The 23,375-nt window shown below is 39.1% G+C and overlaps 1 protein-coding gene across 2 annotated transcripts in view; it reads right to left on the reverse strand.

The window, feature by feature from the left end:
• Positions 1 to 23,375, reverse strand: part of CCDC191 (coiled-coil domain containing 191) — an 89,259-nt gene that overhangs the window by 48,472 nt on the left and 17,412 nt on the right. For both annotated transcript variants that reach the window (XM_049629356.1, XM_049629357.1), the window contains 3 exons: positions 21,701 to 21,924; positions 18,554 to 18,704; positions 6,616 to 6,806 (listed from right to left, as the gene is read on the reverse strand). In XM_049629356.1, coding sequence (XP_049485313.1) covers positions 6,616 to 6,806; positions 18,554 to 18,704; positions 21,701 to 21,924 — 566 coding nt within the window. The remainder of the gene's footprint in view (positions 1 to 6,615; positions 6,807 to 18,553; positions 18,705 to 21,700; positions 21,925 to 23,375) is intronic.

Here is a 23,375-nt window from a genome sequence, read left to right on the forward strand (position 1 = left end):
ACCAAAGAAATAAACTCAAAATGGATGTAAGACCTACATGTAAGACAGAAAGCCATCAAAATCCTAGAGGAGAAAGCAGGCAAAAACCTCTTTGACCTCAGCCAGAACAACTTCTTACTCAATATATCTCCAGAGGCAAGAGAAACAAATGCAAAAATGAACTATTGGGACCACATCAAGATAAAAAGCTTCTGCACAGCGAAGGAAACAACTAGCAAAACTAAAAGGCAACCAACAGAAAGGGAGAAGATATTTGCAGTATCTTCTAATATCAGATAAGGGGTTAGTATTTAAAATCTATAAAGAACTTACCAAACTCAGCACCCAAAAAACAAAACAAAACAAAAAAGTGAAGAAATGGGCAAAAGACATGAATAGACACTTCCAAAGAACACATCCAGATGCCTAATAGACCCATGAAAAGATGTTCAATATCACTCAACATCAGGGAAATACAAATCAAAACCACAATGAGATACCACTCCACACCTGTCAGAATGGCTAACATTAACAACTCAGGCAACAACAAATGTTGGCAAGGATGAGGAGAAAGAGGAAACCTTCTGCACTGCAGGTAGGAATGCGAACTGGTGCAGCCACTCTGGAAAACAGTATGGAGTTTCCTCAAAAAGTTAAAAATAGAACTACCCTATGACCCAGCAATTGCACTACTAGGTATTTATCTAAAGGATACAGGTATGCTGTTTTGAAGGGGACATGCACCCCAATGTTTACAGCAGTGCTATCGACAACAGCCAAAGTATGGAAAGAGCCCAAATGTCCATCAATGGATAAATGGATAAAGAAGATATGGTGTGTGTGTACGTGTGTGTATACACACACACACGTACACACACAAGATGGAATATTACTCAGCAATCAAAAAGAATGAAATCTTGCCATTTGCAACTACGTGGATGGAACTACAAGCTATTATGGTAAGTGAAACTAGTCAGAAAAAGACATATCACATGACTTCACTCATATGTGGAATTTAAGATACAAAACAGATGAACATAAGAGAAGGGAAGCAAAAATAATATAAAAACAGGGATGAGAACAAAAGATAAGAGTCTCTTAAATACAGAGAACAAACTGAGGGTTGTTGGAGGGATTTGGGGTGGGAGGATGGGCTAAACAGGTGAGGAGCATTAAGGAGGACATATGTTGGGGTGAGCACTAGGTGTTATATGTAGGGGATGAATCACTGGATTCTACTCCTGAAATCATTATTGCACTATATGCTAACTTGGATGTAAATGAAAAATACAAAAAAATAAATTAATAATAAAAAAAATAAGAGAAAAATAAGACACAAAACAGAGAGGGAGGAAAACCATAAGAGACTCTGAAATACAGAGAACAAACTGAGGGTTGCTGGAGGGGAGGTGGGTGAGGGGATGGGCCAAATGGGTGATGGGCATTAAGGAGGGCACTTGTTGGGATGAGCGCTGGGTATTATATATACGTAATGAATCACTGGGTTCTACTCCTGAAACCAATACTACACTGTATGTTAACTAACTTGAATTTAAATAAATAAATTGTAAAAATAAAATAAAATAAAATTTAAGTTAAAAAAAGAAAATAAACTATTAGGGTTTAAATAAGAGTTTAAATATGAACCATGCTGTTTCTTATTTTTTTTAATTTTTTAACATTTTTATTTATTTTTGAGAGAGAGAGACAGAGCATGAGCAGGGGAGGGGCAGAGAGCGAGGGAGAACCTGAAGCAGGCTCCAGGCTTTGAGCTGTCAGCACAGAGCCCAACACAAAGCTCAGACTCACAAACTGTTAAGATCATGACCTGAGCTGAAGTCGATGTTTAACCAACTGAGCCACCTAGGTGCCCCTGAACCATGCTGTTTATAACAACACCTGAATTGATACTTAGTGATCAGTGCATGAACTAGAACCTATAAATCAGGAGAACACTGACTAACTGAATAGATAGGGGTGACTAGATAAGTACCTGGAAGCTTCTAAGCCTCAGATTCCTCCTAAAAATGGTATCACCCTAAAAAAAAAAAAAAAAAAGGCTTTACATTGCTTGTTCTACAGGAGTTTTTTTAAAAAGATCTAATTCACACACACACACACACACACACACACACACACACACACACCCCCTAAACATAGAGAACAAATTCTCATGGAAGATAACAGTGTCTCAGGGCAAAACTACTAGATATCTAAAAAGTGTCTTGAATTTTTTAAAAGGATATGAAAAATGATAAATAAATAAGCACACACTAGTGATCTGAGTCCTGAAATCTGACACATGAAAACAGCAGCGGTGCAAGCAGTCGCATTTGGGATGAATAGGAGCAGGAATGAAGGAGCTAATGCATTCAATAATGCACCAGGTAGCCCCCAGGGAAAAAGAAGATAACACAATTCTGTCTGAAAGGGTTTTAAAGTGAGCCAGGCAGTGCAAATCTGGGCCCCCTGCCTCTATGACAGACATATGAGGAGCCTGACCAGCTTCAGAAGCCATGCAATTTCTGGCCTCTTGCCTTCATACCAGGTGAGCATGGAGGGAAGGGCATCAAACATGATTCACAGAGGGGCGCTGTAAGTGACTGCCCAAAAGAAAGCTCAAATGAGGTGTGGGAAAATGGGGACCTGACAGTCTATTTTCAACCCAGCCTCCCCTCTTCTAGGCTAGCATGTGGGCTCACCCCAGCTATGTGCTGATTTACCAGTTTTTCCCCAAACTGAAAAACGCCCTCTTCTACTTAGCCACATTCTGTCTCTCAGAAGGTGGGGCCCATGAATTCCTATTTTTAAAAAGCTCCTCCGGGGATTATAACGCACGATAGCCAAGTCCATGTCACTCTCGAGTATTTATCTTATGCTGCCTTCTGTTGCAATTATTTTTAGTAGTTCGGTGCCATGTTTAACTTCACTTAAATGGAAAACTCCTAGAAGGCAAGTGTTTAACACTTTTTTTCAAGTCCCTCCTCCCTGTACTTAGGAGAGAGCCTAGTACCCAGTAAATGTCAATAAAGCTGGTTGGCTGAAAGAATAAATTCTATCAAACAGAATGAAAGAACAAGTGAACAAATGAACACCATAGTTTGAGGGATGTCAAAGGGCCAGTTTTCCCACTGGCCTGCCACACAGTACCCTCAAATCCCCAACACTTACATAGTGGGCACTGTTTCCAGACCATGCCTGTTAAAGTATACACAGTTTCCTGAGAGGGATAACATCAACTGAGGATTACAGTAAAAGAGCATGAGGGGCTTGAGGGACAAAGGGAAGAGATAAAAGCATATTTCAGGAAAGGCCCAGAACTCTGGTACAAGAGAGGGCAGGACTGCAAGTAATGTAGAGGTTAATGAGGGGAAAACAGAGGTACTTCTCAGGGAAGAACTGAGAAATCAGGGGCTCAAAAAGGGCTGGTGGAAGACGTCGAAAACCCCGCTCCTTCCTAATTTTGTCTAGGGCTCACCATAAATTTAAGAGAGGAAGGGAGAGAGGAGCAATGGAAGAAATGAAGTCAGCTTTTAAAAGTAAACATGCTGAGCAAAGTAAAAATACAGTTCAAATTCCAACACCACCACATCAAAGGGTCTAACTAAGCATGTGCACCAGGGTTTTATTGTATTACCTAAGCAAGTAAATTCTCAGGTTTGGGAATATTTGTTAAGGTTGAGATTATATTATAATATTGTATTGAAATTTTATAACACCATTACCATAACTACTTTTAAAAGAAAAGAGACAGACAAAAATAGGAGAAAGAACAAAAGAAAATTAAAGAAAGGAAAAAGGGGAGGACGGAAGGACGGAAGGATGGAAGGAAGGAAGGAAGCCAGGAAAGCTAGGTCTTGCATGGGGGAACTGGCCAGTGAGGGAAATCTCAGGTGTCAGAAACAAGTGCGGATGCAAGAGCTGGAGGATGAAGACACAGCTGACATCTGAGTAACGGGCATGGCAAATAATTTCCATGTCCAGGTGGATGGGCCACAGAACCACCTGTGCTTTGCCAATCTGGTAAGTGTTTAGTTTCTATGGTTAGTAACCCATTATATCCCTTGAGCTCATTCTTTGGGGAAAAAAATACTTGAAAACACTGTCAAGTTAAATTGCAAAAGAGGAAGCAAATAAACTCCTCATTGACTCACTTATTATTCAGTAAATGTGTATTTGGTGTCTACTGAGATACTAGGAGAAACTCTGATGAACACAGAAAAGAACCCAGCTCTCCACACACCCTCAATCCCACTAATGTTTCTTGGTTTCTGCTTATAGTAGCTAACTTAGAGCTTTTCCCCACTTTTAATATCCCATCCTTCTTTCTAGAACAAAGAAAAACATGCAGACAGCCCGGGATTTGGGAAAGCAGCACAAAGGATGGTTTGTATCTAGTAGCTTCTTACTACTAATGTGTTTCCAGCATGTCTTGTCATTTGTTAATTACTGCTTTATTTTTCTTCTGCAGCCATCTAAAGTAAATTGCCACACAAATGAAAAATACAGCTGTCTTGGGGAACCACCACCTAGATGTTATATAACATTTAGTACAGAAGCAGTGTGGTACAGGAAAGAGCATTTGGATCAGAAGCAAAGAGACCAGAGTCTAGTCCTGGACTAGCTACTCTTGCCCTTTGGACCTTGAGAGAGTCGTTTACTCTCTCTAGGCCTTACTTTTAACATATGTAAAATGACAGGCAGGATCAGACGATCCTTGAGGTGGCTTTCTGCTCTAAATTTTTTTGCTCTAAAGTTCTGTAGTAAAAAAATTATTACAAGTTAAGTATTTTCTAACTCTGGCACTTAAAAAAAATGTAGTACCCATTCTGAATGTTTAAAAATAGACACCTGAAAATAATTCACAGATACGAGACGTTCTAAGATCTTAAAAAAAAAAATTGGCACATAATGCTATTATGAAATCCCCATTTAGTGATTTCATATTTAAGCAGTTTAATTGCAATGAAATCTCAAGTTCTTCATATTTTTCTTCTACAAGTTTCTTCTGGTATGTAAATTTCACAGCCATGTTTAACTTCAACACTCAGTTTCCACTCCCTTCATACCATCATTCATGTCACTTCCCTTTTACAGCACCTCCAGTTTCTCTCCTTTACCCAGCATATCTTGCTAGCTATTCCTTTTTCAGTAAGTTATCATCCCAATTCCTTATATGAATCGCTAGGTCCTAAGAACTTAGAAATGAATTATGGGAAAGAGTTTTCTAAGCTGACCTTTTTTTTTCCCCCTAGCATACTGTAAAGAAAGGGAAATTGACTAAGTCATCCCTCTGCTTAAAAACTATCAAGACTTCACCTTTATTTACCAAAGAATTCCTAAACTCCTTGTCTTGGCATTCAAGGCCTTTCACAAATTGATGAACTTGAGAAACCACATGCTTGATGATCTCTGGCCAACCTGAATGGCTAACACCAAGTGCCATTACCTCATCTCCCCATCCCCACCTAGGAATATCCTATTTATGGTACAAAGTCTGGCTCAAGACCCACCTTCCTGATCAAGCCCTTCCTGGCACTCTGTAGGAGCCTGCTCAGTCAGTGTGACACTTACTTCTGCTAAGTTCTCAGTGGCAGAGGGGATGATTTATGCACTTTATGGTTTATGATGCTGCTCAGCCCCTGTCCTGCTTCTAGATCTTGTCTTCCTCATAAAAGGGCTTCAGACTCCTGTGTATCCACCCCAGGGCCTGATGCTGTCACACAGCTGCACAACTCCAGGGGGCAGCATTTCCTTCTACATAACAATGGTTTCACACACAATTCATTCAAGTTTTCACTCTGAATAAGAGTTGCTGGTAAGAGAAGTGATTACACATAAGCACATAAACTGCTCCTGTCCCCAAACAAACAAATGGTTCCTTCTATACCCATGATTTTGGTTCAAGGATGCAGAGCTAAACTTGGAAATGAATAGAAGAAAATGTATATAATTTTAAGATGACGGAACAAAGGAAGTTTTATTTGAAGACAAATTCTGTGTCATTCACAAGCATAAGAGACAGATGATATAAAGGTGTCAAAAACCTCTAAATAAGGTGTGGGACAGAAGACAGAGGAGTGGGGGGAATCACCTTGGTAGATGGATGTTCCCTGTGTTCCTAATTAACATTCAGCGTGGAGACAGGTATTTCCATCAGTGAGAATTACTGGCATATAAACCAAACTCTGTCTTCTGAATTGGTAAAATGGTCCAAGGTGCAATGCTACGACATCCAGAGGGCAAGGAAAAAACATAGTACTTGTTTTCTTCAAAAGGAGAGCATGTACATCAGTATATTTTAATGAAATCTTTGCTTATACTTTTCAGTTAAAATGTTCTTTTTTTTCTTTTTCTTTTTCTTAAGCAGGCTTCATGCCCAGTGCGAACTTATGACCCTGCGATTAAGACCTGGGCTGAGATCAAGAGTCAGATGCTTAACTGACTGAGCCATCAGGTGCCCCTCAGTTAAAATTTTCTAGTTTGGGATGTAATATAGAAAAACAGTGATTACCACATTTTATAAAGGATGAGATGATTCTAGTGAACATAATTTTTAGATTATTTTGGGATTCTTCAGGAGGAATAATGTCCTATAATACACCAGAAGGATTTTCATGGTACAGATAATAGTACCTGTTTTCTTCCCTAAGGTAATTTTCCATGGCTTGAGTCTCCCGTGCCAACTTCTGGGATCTTGTGTAGTCTCTCCAGGCCCGCAGGACTTTCAGTTGAAACTTCCAGTCAGACAGGGTCCCAGCTTTTCCCAGCTTGATCCTATGATCAAGGATCAGCTTGTGCCAGGCAGAGAAATACCGTTTTTGACACTGCAATGGAAACATGTGGAAAATCACCACTGATTGGCTCTAGTGTTTGTAATATCTAATACTGAGAGCTGTCACCTCAGGTATCCCCCTCATACTTTTTCTAACAAATCTAGCAACTGTCGTCTTGATGGAAGGAGAACCAAGTATAACTATTCAAGTCATGCAGCTGAGGCTCATGTCTTAAACTATAGTACTTAATTCTCATTCTCAGGCACCAGTCCTTTGGGAAGCTGGAGTAGCAGTCATATCTAAGACCCCAGTTAAGGGACTTGTTTGAAAAGCTTGAAACACCTGCTTCTAGGAGGATGGCCAACTTGTCTTGGAGCTTAAAATACCAACTGATTCAGACGCCTGGGTGGCTCAGTGGGTTAAACATTTGACTCTTGATTTCAGCTCAGGTCATGATCTCACAGTTCATGGGTTCGAGCCCTACATCGGGCTCTGTGCTGGCAGTGCAGAGCCTGTTTGGGATTTTCTCTCTCCCTCTCTCTCTGTGCCCTCCTCCCCAATAAATAAATAAAATAAACTTAATAAAATAAAGTACCAACCAATTAGTTAATTTCTGTTACTAACACCTGCTGATATCCTACACAAAGGAATATAGACGATCCCATGAGGATGGAATGGGGGTCTCTGGTGTCTGGAAACAGGAGAGCTAAAACAGCTTCAGCTGGGCTACCATGACCATGGGAGAGCTTTGGTGAGCAGGTCTAGAGAGACTAGATGCTCAGGACACTTGTGATCTTCCACTCCATGCATCTGACAACAAGTAAGACAAGTTCCACTGACCCTAAAGATATCCCCAGAGAAGTACTTTACTCTCTGGTTTAAGAAAATCTCTGAGATCTAGTCGTCGCCTTCATCTTCCACCTTCACAGTAAACTTAATGTTCCCACATCACGTAACTTTCAGCTCTTGGCCTTATATCAACCACACTGCTTAACACCTTCCTATGTTCATACCAATTTCTTGGTCCTCCATTTCTGCCCTCTCTTTACCTGAATACTTCAGGACTCACTTCTCCCTGGAAGTTCTCCTATCACCAACTACTTTCTGCAAATCTCAGTGCCCTTCCACTGTGTTCTCAGCAACCTCTGCTTCTTCTATCAAAACTCTCATTACACTGTATTATAATCACCTGTTCACTGGTTTCTACTAGACTGTGAGCCTCCAGAAGGAAGGGAGTGGGTCCCATGAATGGATATGGAAAATCCGTGTTGGTAGCAATAAAACACAAAGTAACTTCATAGAAAGTGACTTTGTGGGAAGTATAGGGAATGCCTAATGACCAGCTTCAAGCACTTGTTAGCTCTACCAGGATCATCTGTACTTACTGCTTCTATCTGTGTAACAATACTTATCTTTCACTATTTCAACATTTAGTAAGCAACCACCACTGCGTTTAAATTTGGGAACTCTGAACAAAGTTAAGATATAATCTCTCCTTTTGAGAGATTATAGGGAGAGAGGATATATAAATTGAAAGATTGATAACATTAGGAAGGAAGCATATGTTGGAATTCTTAGAAATAGACCATTTGTCCAGGAATAACAAGAATTCAGTTATATTTCCATTTAGACAAACTACAAAATCTTCCCTATTGTTATTTATCAGGAGAAACCATGGCAAACTTTAAAAAGCCCTTGTTCCCTTTCCATTATGTCAAATGAGGGAATACTGTGCAGACGTTTACCTTAGATGCCATGGAAGGAAGGGAAGGAGGGAGGAAAAGAGGGAAGAAGGGAAAAGAGAGGGAGAGAGGAAGGGACATTTGCTGAATACAGGATATGCCTGCAGTCATAAAAAAGAAAAGACACATAGCTACAAAGTTGAGGGGATATACTTTTTGCATTATTCGCCTATCTAACCCACAAAATAGACCATGGAAAAAAAATATATTGTTAACTTGTGTGTCATTGTCAAAAGAAAATACCAGATTCATTTAAGATATTCCTCCTGAACGATCTGATGAAATATTCTGTGTGTAGCTATCTCTAATTTTAACTCCTGGAATGTTTCTAATGATGAAATAGTATAAACATAATCCACCTGGACAATAATAACACTATTAATAGTGTCCTTCTTGGATTTCTATATTCCTTGTCTACAAAGTTCAAAGCATTGCTGTAAGCACAATATTACATGCACTGTTTTATTAATTTGTAGACCATCATTACCAAATGGAGAGACTGCAGATATTATGATTTACTTTACAAAGCTAAACTTCAAGTAGAGAAGGGTTAATCACTAAATTCACAGAGTGAAAAGCTAGTGGCATACCTAAGGTTAATACTGAAATATTCTGGCATCCTGATGACCCAATCTATATTAGGCAAAAAGTCTTCTTTTTAAAAATGAAGGGCAAATTTTTTGCTGCTTTTATACTGAAAGAGAAAAAACGCAATATATACCTTACTATGGTAGAAGAGCACTGCTGGAACATATGTGAATTTAAAAGGGCAAAATTTGTGTTAATAAATGCTATTGTCATTATATGTCTGTCAAATAGTTAAGATTAGACTTTAAGAGCAAAATGATCAGTTTTAACGATCTATGATTCAGTTTCACTACATAAAAGTTAGTAACAGCAAAGTGACAGACTCACAGCAACTGCTTTCTTTTCTTTTCTTTTTTTTAATACATTTTATTTTAGAGAGAGAGAGCATGAGAAGGGGAGAGTGGCAGAGGGAGAGAGAGAATCTTAAGCAGTCTCCACACTCAGAGCAGAACCCAATGCAGGGCTTGATCCCACAACTCTGGGATCATGACCTGAGTAGAAATCAAGAATTGGAAACTCACCCAGCTGAGCCACCCAGGAGCCCTCACAGCAACTGCTTTCTCGAAATTCACTTGTGATTGACTACTCAAAAGAGCAATCTCATTAAAGTAAAAAAAAATAAATAAAAGTGTGAATCAAAAATAGCCACTTAGTTATTCTTGATTCATGGCAAACATTATTCGGGCAAATAGGATTCCCATAAATGTACTTGGAGGAAAGTATTTGGGAAAGGAAAATACTCTCAGTCCTGTCTTCTCTGGAAGATGCTAGCACTCTGCTTTTATTTAGAAGTGATGAGAAGTGGCATACTTCCATAGTCATGATCTATTTATTCTCTCTATTACCTCTCCCCCCAGCTGAGTCCCTGCTGTTCCCGGGCCTGCTTCTCCTCTTCAGTGCCACTACAATAGTGCTCTATCCTTTTGCTCTTTGAAACAAGAACTATTATTGAAAGTCACAACTGTGTTGGAAGAGGAATACATTCTGTTTAATACATATTATTCAATAAATTTGGTTTCAGAATTTAATGGTTTTTTTTTTTTGATGTTTATTTATTTTTGAGAGAGAGAGAGACAGACAGAGCATGAGCAGGGGAGGGGCAGAGAGACAGAAGGAGACGCAGAATCCAAAGCAGGCTCCAGGCTCTGAGCTGTCAGCACAGAGCCCAACGCGGGGCTCGAACCCATGAACCGTGAGATCATGACCTGAGCCGAAGTCCGACGCTTAACCAACTGAGCTACACAGGCGCCCCTCAGAATTTAATGTTTTAACTCATCAGACAACCATTCTGACCTCCCTCCATTTCTTACTTAGTTCCTTTATTTCTGTACCATGTTTTGTTTCTGACAGATTTTCAACTACGGTCATATATTCTTTTCACTAACTTGCACATCTTTTTAACGTAGTTGTGGTGAGAGTTAAGGCTTCGTACAGGTAAGTAAAATACAGAAAATCACTGTGGGAAAGACTGTTCCTAAATACATATCTATAATAATTTATAAAATAAAATACTACACAAAGTGAAATTGAGTAAGTTTTTAAGGGAAATTCTTCTCATCCTCTCAAAATCTTCCATAAGACATCCTCTGATCGTTAAGGACTCCACTCAAGAGGAGAAATGATAGCTCGCCCTGCTAAATTTATTACCTGCACTGGAGTTGCCCTCATTTTGTTGGCAAGAAAAGCTCTTCCCTGACGTGTAATCACACTGCTGTCGTGGGGAATGATTGGCATCAGGTGGAACAGCAATTTGCTATCTAATCTTCGTTGTAATTCTGACCCTGTCACTAGAGACGCTTGTTCTGATTAATGAAGTGGGGAACTCATCAAAATTCCTCAGCTATTTCCCTTTTGTCAGAAATCTCCGTGATAATTGCATCAAAATTCTCAGTCATGGAAAAATAAACAATGCATTGTAAAGAGGACAAAAATGTCAACAAGTTTACAGTTTATTTCTGCTGAACAGAACTGAACTGTGGTGCAACTAGTGCTGGACGGGAGTTGACCAAGGCTCCGATGTTAGCAATAAAGCCACAGGCTCTGTGGGGCCCCAGGTGACCCCTTGCTGCTCCCTGGCCAAGAGGAACAGGCACTCTATAGCTACAACAGGAGGCAATCCTCAACTATTTTCCTTTTGGGGACCAATAGAGCTAGGCTAAAGGCCCCATAGAACCTATGCAATCCTGGGGGGTGGGGAAAGGAAGATCCTTATTCAGGCAAAAATGCATGCCCCTGGGAAGGAGTACCCTGTGACGCACCCTATTCCTGATTTTCATCATTACGCCCCAAAGAAAAGAGAGGAAGTCATTGTGTCCCCTACCCCAACGTTAAATACTCCTATAATTAATTACATTAGGGAAAATACATTCAGTTCCCTGCCCACAGCACTGAGACTTGGACAACGCCTGGTTCCACGGAGAAGCCCAAAGGCCTACAATTGGACAACTACCACTGTGCAAAACCACTGTGCAAAATGTTAACACCAGTTACAGACAAAAAGCTACTTTTGTTATATCCTGGAAGGTGTGATGCTCTTTTAACTTCTGTACTTAGCTTTTTTCTCCTTCCTTTTTTAAACTTAAAAAAAAAAATCCCATACACAAAAATACCCCTTATTACAGAAATTTAACAAACATACCCAAAAGTAGAAGAATAAACCCCTCATTCAGCTTCAAAAATTATCAACGTTTTGCTAATCTTGTTTTATGTCTCCTCCATTCATTTTTTTTTCCCCTGGAGTATTTAAAAATAAATTCTATACATCAGACATTAAATCACATCACACATATGTGTCACTGTGTATTTGCCAACATTAGGGCATTTTGTAAATTCTTAATTCTGCTAAGCAATAATGTTGCTTTAATTATCTAATTCTGCTTCTCTTCAGAAATAGTACAATTTCAGAAAGAAGTTGCTTAGTCTTACCATATAGTAAATTCTTTTTTTTTTTTTTTTAAGTTTATTTATTTATTTTGAGAGAGAGAGAGAGTGCGAGCAGGGGAGGGGCAGAGAGAGAGAGGGAGAGAGAGAATCCCAAGCAGGTTCCACACCTGTCAGCACAGAGCCAGATGTGGGGCTCATACTCATGAACCACGATCATGACCTGAGCTGAAATCAAGAGTTGGATGCCTAACCGACTGAACCACCTAGGCATCCTCATACAGTAAATTGTTAACCAACAAATATCCCTGGATCTTTTAAAGAATGATCATGATATAGCCTATAACCTGACTATTCATTAGGATAAGGCTCCTTCCTCAATGTAGCTTAGACCAGTTTTCAGGGCCTCCTGTCTTAGGGAGGGCAGACCCACTGCTTCCCATCACCTCTCTCTTTTCCTCTCTCTTCCTCTTCCAAATTTCTTCCCTCCTACCAATCCCCACTCCCTGTGCATTCTCCCACCCCAGCCACACACCCTCAAACTATGCCGAGAGTACAGCTCATCTCAGAATATATTAGACAAATGTTAGGTTCACCTCCAGGGTAGTCTGACAGTAAGACAATGATGTAATGTCATTTGTTTCTACCAATATGGTTCTCAAGATCCTTATATATATTCACCCAAAATGTCTAGCATTTAGGGGAAATGATAGTCAACTCATAAAATTTTATAGAATGGGCTCCATTTATGCCAAAAGCTCTTATTTTTTTTTAAAGCAGAATTTAATCAGAACTTTTTTCAAAAGACAATTACATATACATGAATTGGAACCTCTGGATCAAACAGCTTCATGGCATTTTGAAAAGCAAAACCCCAGCACGATATTTTGGTAACCGGACTCTCACTGTCCCTTCTGTGAGAATGGGAAACCCTAGTTACTCAGAGGATGAGGGTAAGGAAGAGCAGAACAACAAACTAAACAACCTCCTTACTAATACCGATCAAATTTTACTTGGATATTTTCCAGAGTTAGCTACATGAAGTAAAACATAATAATGTTTCAAACCCCTCCTAAAATGATACCACACATGGTCTTCGCCAATAGCTTAGAGCCAATGTCCTTCATGTGTGTGCCTGACATTTCTTTCCCTACAGTTTTATTTGCAAAAAGGCTTTTCCTTCATTTCTTTCCCCAAACACAGACAACATTGCTGAGAGGATGGTTGCTATGTTTCAGCTCAGAAATGGCTTTACCTCAGTGGTGTGTAGGCAGTCCCGATGTAACTAAGATCTCTAGGGATGAATTGTGCTATATAAATGAGGTACTTAACTACTGTTTTCATCATCTTGTTAGAAAAATCTAGGCTTCTTTTCCCTATATCCCCATGTTCCCTTGGTTTAGTTTGGGGTGGCCTTTTGGAAGGCGCTATGCCATAAGCATAACATTAACAATGATTTCTTAGGGGGTCACTATTATCTTACTCTCTAACAGAAAAACCCAACCAAATAAGCAAACCAAAACCCTCCCCCACAGAGTTAAGATTTCAGTTAGTATTAACCCATGTTTCATTGTTCTCTTCAACTTTCCCAAGTCTTGTTTCATAGACTTTCTTATCTTATTAACAAGACATAAAATGTATTTCAAGATAGGGCAAGAATTCAGAAGGCCATTTTCCAAATAGTATAAGTTTCATAGTTAATCCCTTGTTGTTTCTGCTAATTAGCAATGACATGTGGATTGCTGAATCTCCCTAAGAGATTTCACTGCAAGATCAAAGAGAAACTAGGAGAGAAAATGGAAGTAGAGAGTTTCTATGCAAAAACAGATGTTTTTAATAAAACAAAGAGAGCTGGCAATGAAGTATGTGGGAAAGACGCATGCATAGTGCTGCACCTGAGCTTTTGTTTGGATAAGAGGCCTCACTCAGTTTCTCTCAGAAAGTCTCCTATTAAATAACTTGGCCCAAATGTGATGTTAAGAGATTGTTTAGGGGGGAACAAATAGAATCCACAGTCAAAGCACAAAGAATTACAAGAATTAACGGAGATTGAACTAGAACAACTCCTAGAAACAGATTCTTTCCAGTCTTCCTGTAAATACTCTGTATAGCTGGCTGTTGGGTTTGTGCCAGTGAACCATTTTGAGGGTGCTGACAAGAGTTTCCTGCTATCTAGTCACTCTCTGCAAGCCAGCTAGGCATTTTCCCCCTTTTTATCCTGTGATCATATTTAGGCTGCTGAGTGTTTTAAGTTTCATTTCCCAAGGGCAGCTTTAGGCTCCTTTAGAACCAGGGTAGGAATGTGGACTAGGGCCAAGGTAATGAGCTACTCCATGGCATTTACCAGAGGCCTATCCTGTCTCCAGCCACGTCTATGTAAAAGCTGGAGGAGTCTGGTAGGTGGATTCTCTCCATGTCTCAGTTATACTCATATACACTGGAGAAATCAGAATTACAGGTTCACTGACAATATTACAAATGAACAACATAATCACACTGAAGGGAAGGGAGAGGGGAAGGGGAAGAGCAGAACCAACCTAAGTAACAATATTCTGGCTGCATAAGATTGAAAATGAAGATAATGTACAAATACTATACTCTGGTTAGTATATTTGTTTACATAGCAGTATGGGTTGGCAATTCTGAAACTACTTCTATAGTATATTAGAATAAGTAAATAGATTTTTGATAATGGGTGTCAGGTTTCTCACTGTCTGAAAAAGGAATTCTAAATCAGCAAGGGGGAGGGGCTATACTGAAACCCGTGGTGCTGGATTAGAGTTGAAGGTATCATTATGAACTTATGATTATTTTAATAAACATACAGACAGTTATAGAAATAAGTTATAAATAAGGAAGAGGGAAGAATAGCATGACCCCTGTGTTACTGCACTGGAATTAGAGATACCAGTATGAACTCACGGATTTTAGTATGTATACAGATAGGCAGACACAGAAATACAAATAATGTGGGTGCATGCGTGGGTTACTACACACACATATGTTTCCCAGCTCTGTCTGCCAAGCAATGACACCCCAGGAGCATGGAGAGCACCTACTATTCAGATCTTGGTTTCTAAATACTATTCTCCAATAAAGAAACCAGAGTTCCGTGTAGAAGTGGTTCATTCCAGGGCTGGAACAGGGAAAATACAAGATGGGCCTGGAATGTCCTATGGTGCCAGAAAGAAAGCAAGTGCCCCCAAAACAATGGAAATATTTTGAAAGAACAAAGAAGTCAACCTGAAAGATTTCCCAATGGCCAAAGTTAGAACAATTTGAGTACAAAGTAAACAACGATAATAATAGATTATAACCCATAGAATAAAATACCTATCTAGGAGCCCATACTGATAAAAGTAGGTAATTGAATAAATAAATAAATTGGGGAGAAAGGACAGGTTTTCTTTCTAGAAGAATTTCAGTTAATAAATGGAAAAGAAATGAGGGAAATACAAAATCATCATTAGACAAATACATTAATGTTGCAGGCAAGATCTATCTACCTAAATTAGTAGATAATTTAGGTAGTAGTAAACTAGCCAAAATTAGTAAGTGAAAGTTTAAGAAGAAACAGGGTATTTGCATAGTTTTACAATATTTCTTCTAAGACATTGCAAAGGAAAAATAGTAACTTTATAGTATAGAAACCTAGCATATTAACACTTGTACATCCTGATACGATACTGAGAAGGGCACAGCATCACTTCTTTAAGTAATCTCACCAAAAATGTATAATCTCAATCTAAGCAGGAGAAAATATCAGAAAACCTCAACTGAGAGACATTCTACAAAATACCTGATCAGTACCCTTAAAAAAATGTCAAGGTCATAAAAGAGAAGGAAAGACTGAGGAGCTGTCACAAAGCTGGAAGAGACAAAGAAGATGTGACAACTAGATGAAACAGAATTATGGATTGAGTCCTAGGTATATATACTCCTAGGTATTCCCTAATGTAGAATTATGGACTGAGTCCTGGAATAGAAAAAAGGACATTAGTGAAAAAACTGGTGACATCCTAATAAGGTCTGTGGTTTAGTTAATGTATTTAATGGTGTTGTACCAAGGTTAATTTCCTAGTTTTGATATTTATGCTATGCTTACATAAGATGGTAACATTGGGGAAAGCTGGGTGAAGGGTATTCAGGTACTCTGTGTACTGTTTTTGCAACCTTTTCTGTATGTCTACAATTATTTCAAAATAACTTAAAAACAATAAAGTATAGGATCACTAAGCAGAATCTGTGTGAAGTAGAGATCATTTACTCATAGTCTCAAATTTTTAAATTATACTGGCTGATCGTTTTTTAATTTTTTAATTTTAAAGAGAGAATATGTGTGCATGTGGGGGATGGGTAAAGGGGGAGAGGGAGAGAGAGGGAGGAAGAGGGAGACGGAGAGGGAGAGGGAGACGGGGAGGGGGAGGGGGAGATAGAGAGAGATCTTAAGCTGGCTCCAAGCTAAACTCAGGGCTTGATTCCATGACCCTGGGATCATGACCTGAGCCAAGATCAACAGTCCAATGCTCAACTGACTAAGTCACCCAGGAATTCCTGACTGGTCCTTTAAAAAAATTTTTTTTGAATGTTTATTTATTTTTGAGAGAGGGAGAGGGACAGAGCGTGAGTGGGGGAGGGGCAGAGAGCGAGGGAGACACAGAATCCAAAGCAGGCTCCAGGCTCTGAGCCGTCAGCACAGAGCCTGATGCGGGACTTGAACTCACAGATCATGACCTGAGCCGAAGTTGGACACTTAACCGACTGAGCCACCCAGACACCCCATGGCTGGTCCTTTTAAAATTGAGTAATCTGGGGGCACCTGGGTGGCTCAGTCGGTTAAGCATCCATCTTCAGCTCAGGTCATGATCTCATGGCTTGTGAACTCGAGCCCCCCATGGGGCTCTGCGCTGACAGCTCAGAGCTCACCTCAGATCCTCTGTCCTCTTCTCTCTCAGCCCCTCCCCAGCTCGTTCTCTCTCTCTCTCTCTCAAAATAAATAAATAAACTTAAAAAAAAAAAAACCTGAGTAATCTATTTTAGGCATCTGAGAGTCCTTGCCAATCTTTCTCAAAAGGTTAATCCCAATTCTTAATATTTCCTCCTACTATGTTACCCTCTCTATTCCTAAAGCCAAAACCCTAACCAGAAATCTTGTTGGTTTATATCTCAACAATTATGACTTTTTGCCCATCAGTCCAAAATGCCTCCATCAAACGTGTCTAAGGTTTTTTTTGTTTTTTTTGTTTTTTGAGAGAGAACGAGCACATGAGTTGGGGAAGTGAGAGGGGAAGAGAGACAGGGAGAGAGAGAATCCCAAGCAGGCTGTGCACTGTCAGTGTGGAGCCTGATGTGGCGCTTGAACCCTCGAACCATGAGATCATGACCTGGGCTGAAACCAAGAGTTGGAGCTCAACTGACTGAGCCACTCAGGTGCTCCCCTCTTTCTTTTTTTAAATTGCTTACACTCCTTTACTTTGTTGCTCATATCCTAGTTATCAATATTATATTCAAATTCCTGTTTCTGATTTTCAGGGCTTTTGTAAATCTGTCCTACATTTATTAAACTCCTCAATATCATCCTGACATTCTCTTTTCTCTTGTTAAATCCATGCATTCCTGCATTCATTCCACTACTGTTTGCTGAATTTCAGCAAAGTCTAAAGCCATAGGTGGGTGTTATAAAAGACATAAAATATATCCATGTTTATCTTTTCTCATCCAACCTTCTCATTTTACAAATCCTCCAAGTAATCCCTTTCGCCTGAAATGTTTTTAAAAAAAATTTTTTAACATTTATTTATTTTTGAGAGACAGAGAGAGACAGAGTGTGAGTGGGGGAGGGGCAGAGAGAGAGGGAGACACAGAATCCAAAGTAGGCTCCAGGCTCTGAGCTGTCAGCACACAGCCCGATGCGGGGCTCAAACTCACCAACTGTGAGATAACGACCTGAGCCAAAGTCAAATGCTTAACCGACTGAGCCACGCAGGTGCTCCACACCTGACATGTTTTAAGCCTCAAATGCACACTATTGTGAATCCCACTTCACTGAAACAAATTTATGCTCAAATGGCCTGGAAAAGATGCTCATTTGTCAATAAAAAATTGACCAGTTAATTTTACAAAAAGTGAAAGTAAAAGAGAGGGAGAAAAGAGTAAAAGAAAATGCAGACCATGAAAAGGAAAAGTGTATCTTGCTTTAAGATCATAGCTACCAGAAAGCAAGTGACTTTCTGAGTAATTCTTCTGAATAATCCAGAAGACCGTAGAAGCCGAGCTTTCGAAACCTATCAGAGAACTCACTGGTGGTTCCATGCTACTCTGAAACGGGTAATAATTTAGGAAGCCATCCCAAATTCACACCTGACTTCCCAGGATCACACAGAGTACATATAAGAATAGCCCTGGGACCAGGGAATTCTTGGTCCATGGAGCACTGCCCCAGGCCCTAAGTCCGCTGGGCAGCATAGTGGTGTGGGCAATTCTGGTATTTGCAGTGAGGCCTCAGTTGGGCTTAGTGTGACACTGTTGTATCTCTGATAGAGAGCCCTCTGTCATTTATGCTGAATAAAGGTATGTTACAATTCCTACCTGATGATTTTCCTTGAAAGTCTGGATTAATAACTCTTTCAGTTTCTTCTTTCTTTCTTTCGCCATTTTTTCTTCATCCAGAATATGATCACTTTGAAAGATGCTTTCTTCTGTATTGTTTTGAGAATTTTCTTCCTGCTTTTTCTTCTCTCTGTTAATAACAGTTTTAAAAATACATGTAAGAACAAGAGACTTAACAATGGGCAATTACACCCTACCATAGTGGAACGAACACTGAATTTTCCATCAGAAGACAGATTTTTAGATCTGGTTCTAAAAGTCCATAATAGGATGATTTTTCTTTTTTTTTTTTGTGAGCCTTAGTTTACTCCTTTATAAAATATACACTAAATGAAATAAAACTGTTATGCTCTGAAAAATAGAAGGCCCTATAGATATTTTGGTAAAGTTTTCAAAAAATTTATTTATTTATTTAAATAATCTCTTACACCCAATGTGGGATTCAAACTCACCCTGAGATCAAGAGTCACACATTCTCTGGGCTGAGCCAGCCAAGTGCCCCTTTGGCAAAGTATTTTTACTGAGTTTACCACTGAGCGATACTTTGATCAAAATTTGAGAATTAACAACTCCTAGGTGTTTTCTACTGTAGACATAAGTTCTCTTTCTTCTGAGGGAGAGACAAAAAAGGACCTTAGGTAAGAAAGGGATGAGAATTTTACTCCAAGGCTTTTACAAGGCTTCTAGGGGAAAAAATAATAAAAGAATCAGGTATTCTTGAGTAAGGAGGGAAGGGAATTTATATTAATTCTAAAACAGCTGAAAAGAGAAAAAAATAGAATAACAATTAATAAAAGGCCTTCAACAAGTGACAGGAATCTCTCAGTAAATGTGTTGCTCATGTCTCTGGTCATCCCCTGTCTCACCCATCTATTCTTTCTCACCCAGGTCATCTCTCTCACACCTGCCAATTCAAGCAAGCTCACAGCCACTGCTTTCTTACTGGCATGTACTAAAGTACGTGTACATGTATGTGTGTAAGATGATGTCGTATACACAGCACCTAGTCAGGACTCAGGATTTATGTGCTTTGGCCCACAAACCAGCTGTGAAAACTCAGGTCTTTCTGAATTTCACTTCACAGTTGTGGAAACTCAAACTGAGAGAGGGATGCCAGAATACTCTATAAACATGCTCTCATTAATTCTCCTATACATACAGGGGATGCACAATGTTGTATCTTATTACTTGTGCTGTTGACCATCACTTGGTTAAAAGGGCCTCTCCAGTGTAAAGTTGCCATTTTTCCCTTTGTAATTAAAGATTTCTTAGAGGAGATACTTTGAAACTATGTAGGGAAGCAGATTTAGGATAGCTTACAAAAAAAATTAAAAAGGTCTATCAATAATAGAATTTTACTGACTCTCTCCAGATGCCATAATAATGTTATATTAGACACTTGTAGGCAGATCATAGTGGCCATTTAAAGAAATACAGTTCTAATACGATGGATCTGATTTTCTAAAATAACATTACAATATGTTATGAACGTAATAGCTGCTCATTGTGAAACACCAGAGCTATAAAAGCCATCCATATTTCCACCCAGAAAACAAACACTGACAATATGTCAGTGATATCTGATTGTACCACCATTTTTATCAATTTTTCTAATATTTATTAATGTTGATCATAAATAATATTATATTAATAATCTTTGTGCACAAATCTTTGCCTGGATTTCTGATCATTTTCTTAGGAGAGTTTTCCTAAGACTGGAACTCCCAGGTCAAGTGATAACACCATTTTTACGGCTCTTGTTGTTTATTGCCAAATTACTTTCTAGAACGTTTAAAATCAGTTCATCTGCTAGCAGTAGAGCATATTATCTGAATCGCTGGACTCATGGACAAGATTTTAACTTTTAAAAGAAATGAGTGGTCAGTGAACATTTGATGAGTGCCCACTCTGAACAGAGCATCCTGTTACAATCAAATGTTACCTGTTTTCATAATTTATTTTAGGTCTGCCTAGATTTTTCAGGGTTTAAGAGCAACCTGAAAAGTAAGGTTGCCCTTAGCGAGAAACTCCCTAAAACACTGTTGATTGCTTTCTGAAAGGAATGGCGTCTGGAGGAAGCCTGAGGCTGGCACTTGGAAGAGTGAAGCCCACATCCACTGCCGAGCTGTTTTAAATTGGGTAGAATGAGAGCAATCAAGAACACAGGGGGAAAAGCTGTGTAGGCTGGTGGGGTGGAAGGGATTATCTAATAGGTCTTTCTAGCCTTTGAGTTTTGAGTATTCAGTCACTTGAGGCATGTTGCTCCAAGGTTTTTCCAATTTATGCATCAGTGCTGTTTCTCAGAATAAATACATTAGTTATGTATTTCATTTAGGAAGCTCATTTTCTGCATAAGGATAGTACATAATAGTACTACATCCAGTGAAGACTATTTTGATTTTCCTCTTATGTCAGATATTCCCGTTCTTGATCAGTGGCTGGAAGGCAATGAGGATTCTGTAGGATTATCAGAAGGTAAGACACACAATTCACACAGGCTGAGGCACAGTGAGCAAATATACAGGTAATGAAAGAAATACAAACTAACTAATATAATACCTATTAAAAGTGCAAAAATACTGAAAGTGATAGTACTCCCCAATGCTGAGAAGAGTGTACTAATCTGGCCCACTGCCAGCAATAGTGTAAATAAGTATAACGCATTTCGAAAGCAATTTGGCAGTGTTTCAAGAGTCATTAAAAGGCCTGTACCGTTTAACTCAGTAATTACATGCCTAAGAATATAAAAAGCTCTATGCTTAAGGAAGCTCACTGCATTATTACATGGTGACAAACCTGAAAGAGTTGAAATGCTTATCAGGTTGGGCGGGGAGGTCATTACATAAACTATGGTCTAGGAACTCAGTGGGGTAATACACAGACCTCAGGACTCTGGGCAATATGTTAATTATGACAAGCAAAATAACAAATTAAATGTACCTTAAGTATGTAAAGGGATCAAGACCCAGAGGAAACAGAAAAATGTTAAATAATTTGTTAAGATACTGGAATGGTGGGTGATTTCTCCTTTGTGTTTTGCTATTACAACGTCCATTTTTTTTAGAGTACTTCCAAAATGACTGCTTAAACAAAAAAACTCCACACTGCTCACCACGACCGGCTTACATTTTCCATGCTTCTTCCACAGTGCGTCTCCTCTCAATTATCTCCCTCCGCAGCTTTACCATCTCCCTTTGAATCTCCTCCTCCTCTTTCTTGGCCTCCAGAGCCTTCTTTCTCTTCTCTTCTTGCACCAAATACTGAGCCTCTAACAACGCTGATTTTTTCAGGGTCTTTTCAATTCTCTGGCGCTCTAGTTCTTTCTCACGTCTTAGGCGATTTTCTTTTACCTTAAAGAGAATACAACAAGGGTGAAATGCAGCCTTTCAAGTAGAAAAGGATATGCAAAAGCTTAGAATACATTTTCAAGTTCACAATATGCCCAGTTTGAAAATTCTGGCCCAGAAGCCCACTGTTTATCAGAAAAATAGGAAGAATTCATGTTTACTGGGTACAAACCAATTCAAAAGTCTAGATGAAGTCAGGTAGGAGGACTCCCAAAGAGTCTGGGAATGATTTGCATCACGGAAAAGTTGAAAATCTAATGGGTCAGATGCCACATTCTGGATGCTTACTTAGTAATAATTTCTGACCCCTAAAGTTTTCCAAGATATACACTACTGCTGTTCATTTGGGCCCGGTCTGCAGGCTGATTATAATTTAAGAAAGAATATGGATATTTGGGGGAGGCTACATTGTGAAGGATAGAACAGTGATATACTGCTTTAAGAACACCACACACTTTATTCATTAAAAAAAAAATTTTATTTGAGAGAGTGAACGAGAGTGAGTGGGGGAGAAGGGTAGAAGGAGGGAGAGAGAGAATCTTAAGCAGCTCCAGTCTCAGCATGGAGTCATACGCAGGGCTCAATCCATGACCTGAGCCCAAATCAAGAGCTGGATGCTCAACCAACTGAACCACCCAGGTGCCCCCTACCCTTTATTCGTTTTTATCATTATTTAAATATATCAATGATTCTGGCTCTTATTTGGAAATCAAAACCATGAATTTCACAGGTATTTCTGAATAAGCACAATTTTTCAAGCATACTGATTCTGTAGAGGCTTGGCTAACTGTAAGTACAGGAGTGCTCCTTTCCCTCCTAGGTCACTTACCTTTACCCTCACCTTACTCTCCACTTATGAGAAGACAATCTCTTATTAAACCTTCTCTCCTCCCTTTTTTCACAAACCCAAAAGGATCATACTTCTACCCATTTTTCTAATATCTCCAGTGCTGATTAGGCACATCTTAATAATTTAAAACAATCAGAAATTCAGAGTTATAAAAAGGTAGCATAAAATGTATATGCAATTATTTTAGTTCAGTCTTAGTTCTGGACATGTGGAAAAGACTTGGTCATTCTGATTTCCTAAAGTTCCCCTACAAAGAGTGGAGATGCATCTTTTTCCTATAACCCACTATTTATTCCCTTTGAAGAAAAGAAAGTTCCCATATGCCTTTCTAATTCAAAACAGCTGAACTAGATTTAATTCAGATCTGTCCTCCCTTTCAAATTATAATCACAAAATGAGTGAATTTTTCAGTTGTCTGGAAAAGAATTATCATTATAACACTCACTAGAATATTCATGATATTAATATATTGATGTCACAGTTCAAAAACCAAATTCAAGCAAAACCAATCTACATATTTATAATAGAAAATATCACATACAAACTAATATAAAGTTTAGTTCACCACTCCATTGTTCAAAATCAATTGTTCTCTTTTTTGGTT

Source organism: Panthera uncia, chromosome C2 (genome assembly GCF_023721935.1).
Source record: "Panthera uncia isolate 11264 chromosome C2, Puncia_PCG_1.0, whole genome shotgun sequence".
Classification (NCBI taxonomy): Eukaryota; Metazoa; Chordata; class Mammalia; order Carnivora; family Felidae; genus Panthera; species Panthera uncia.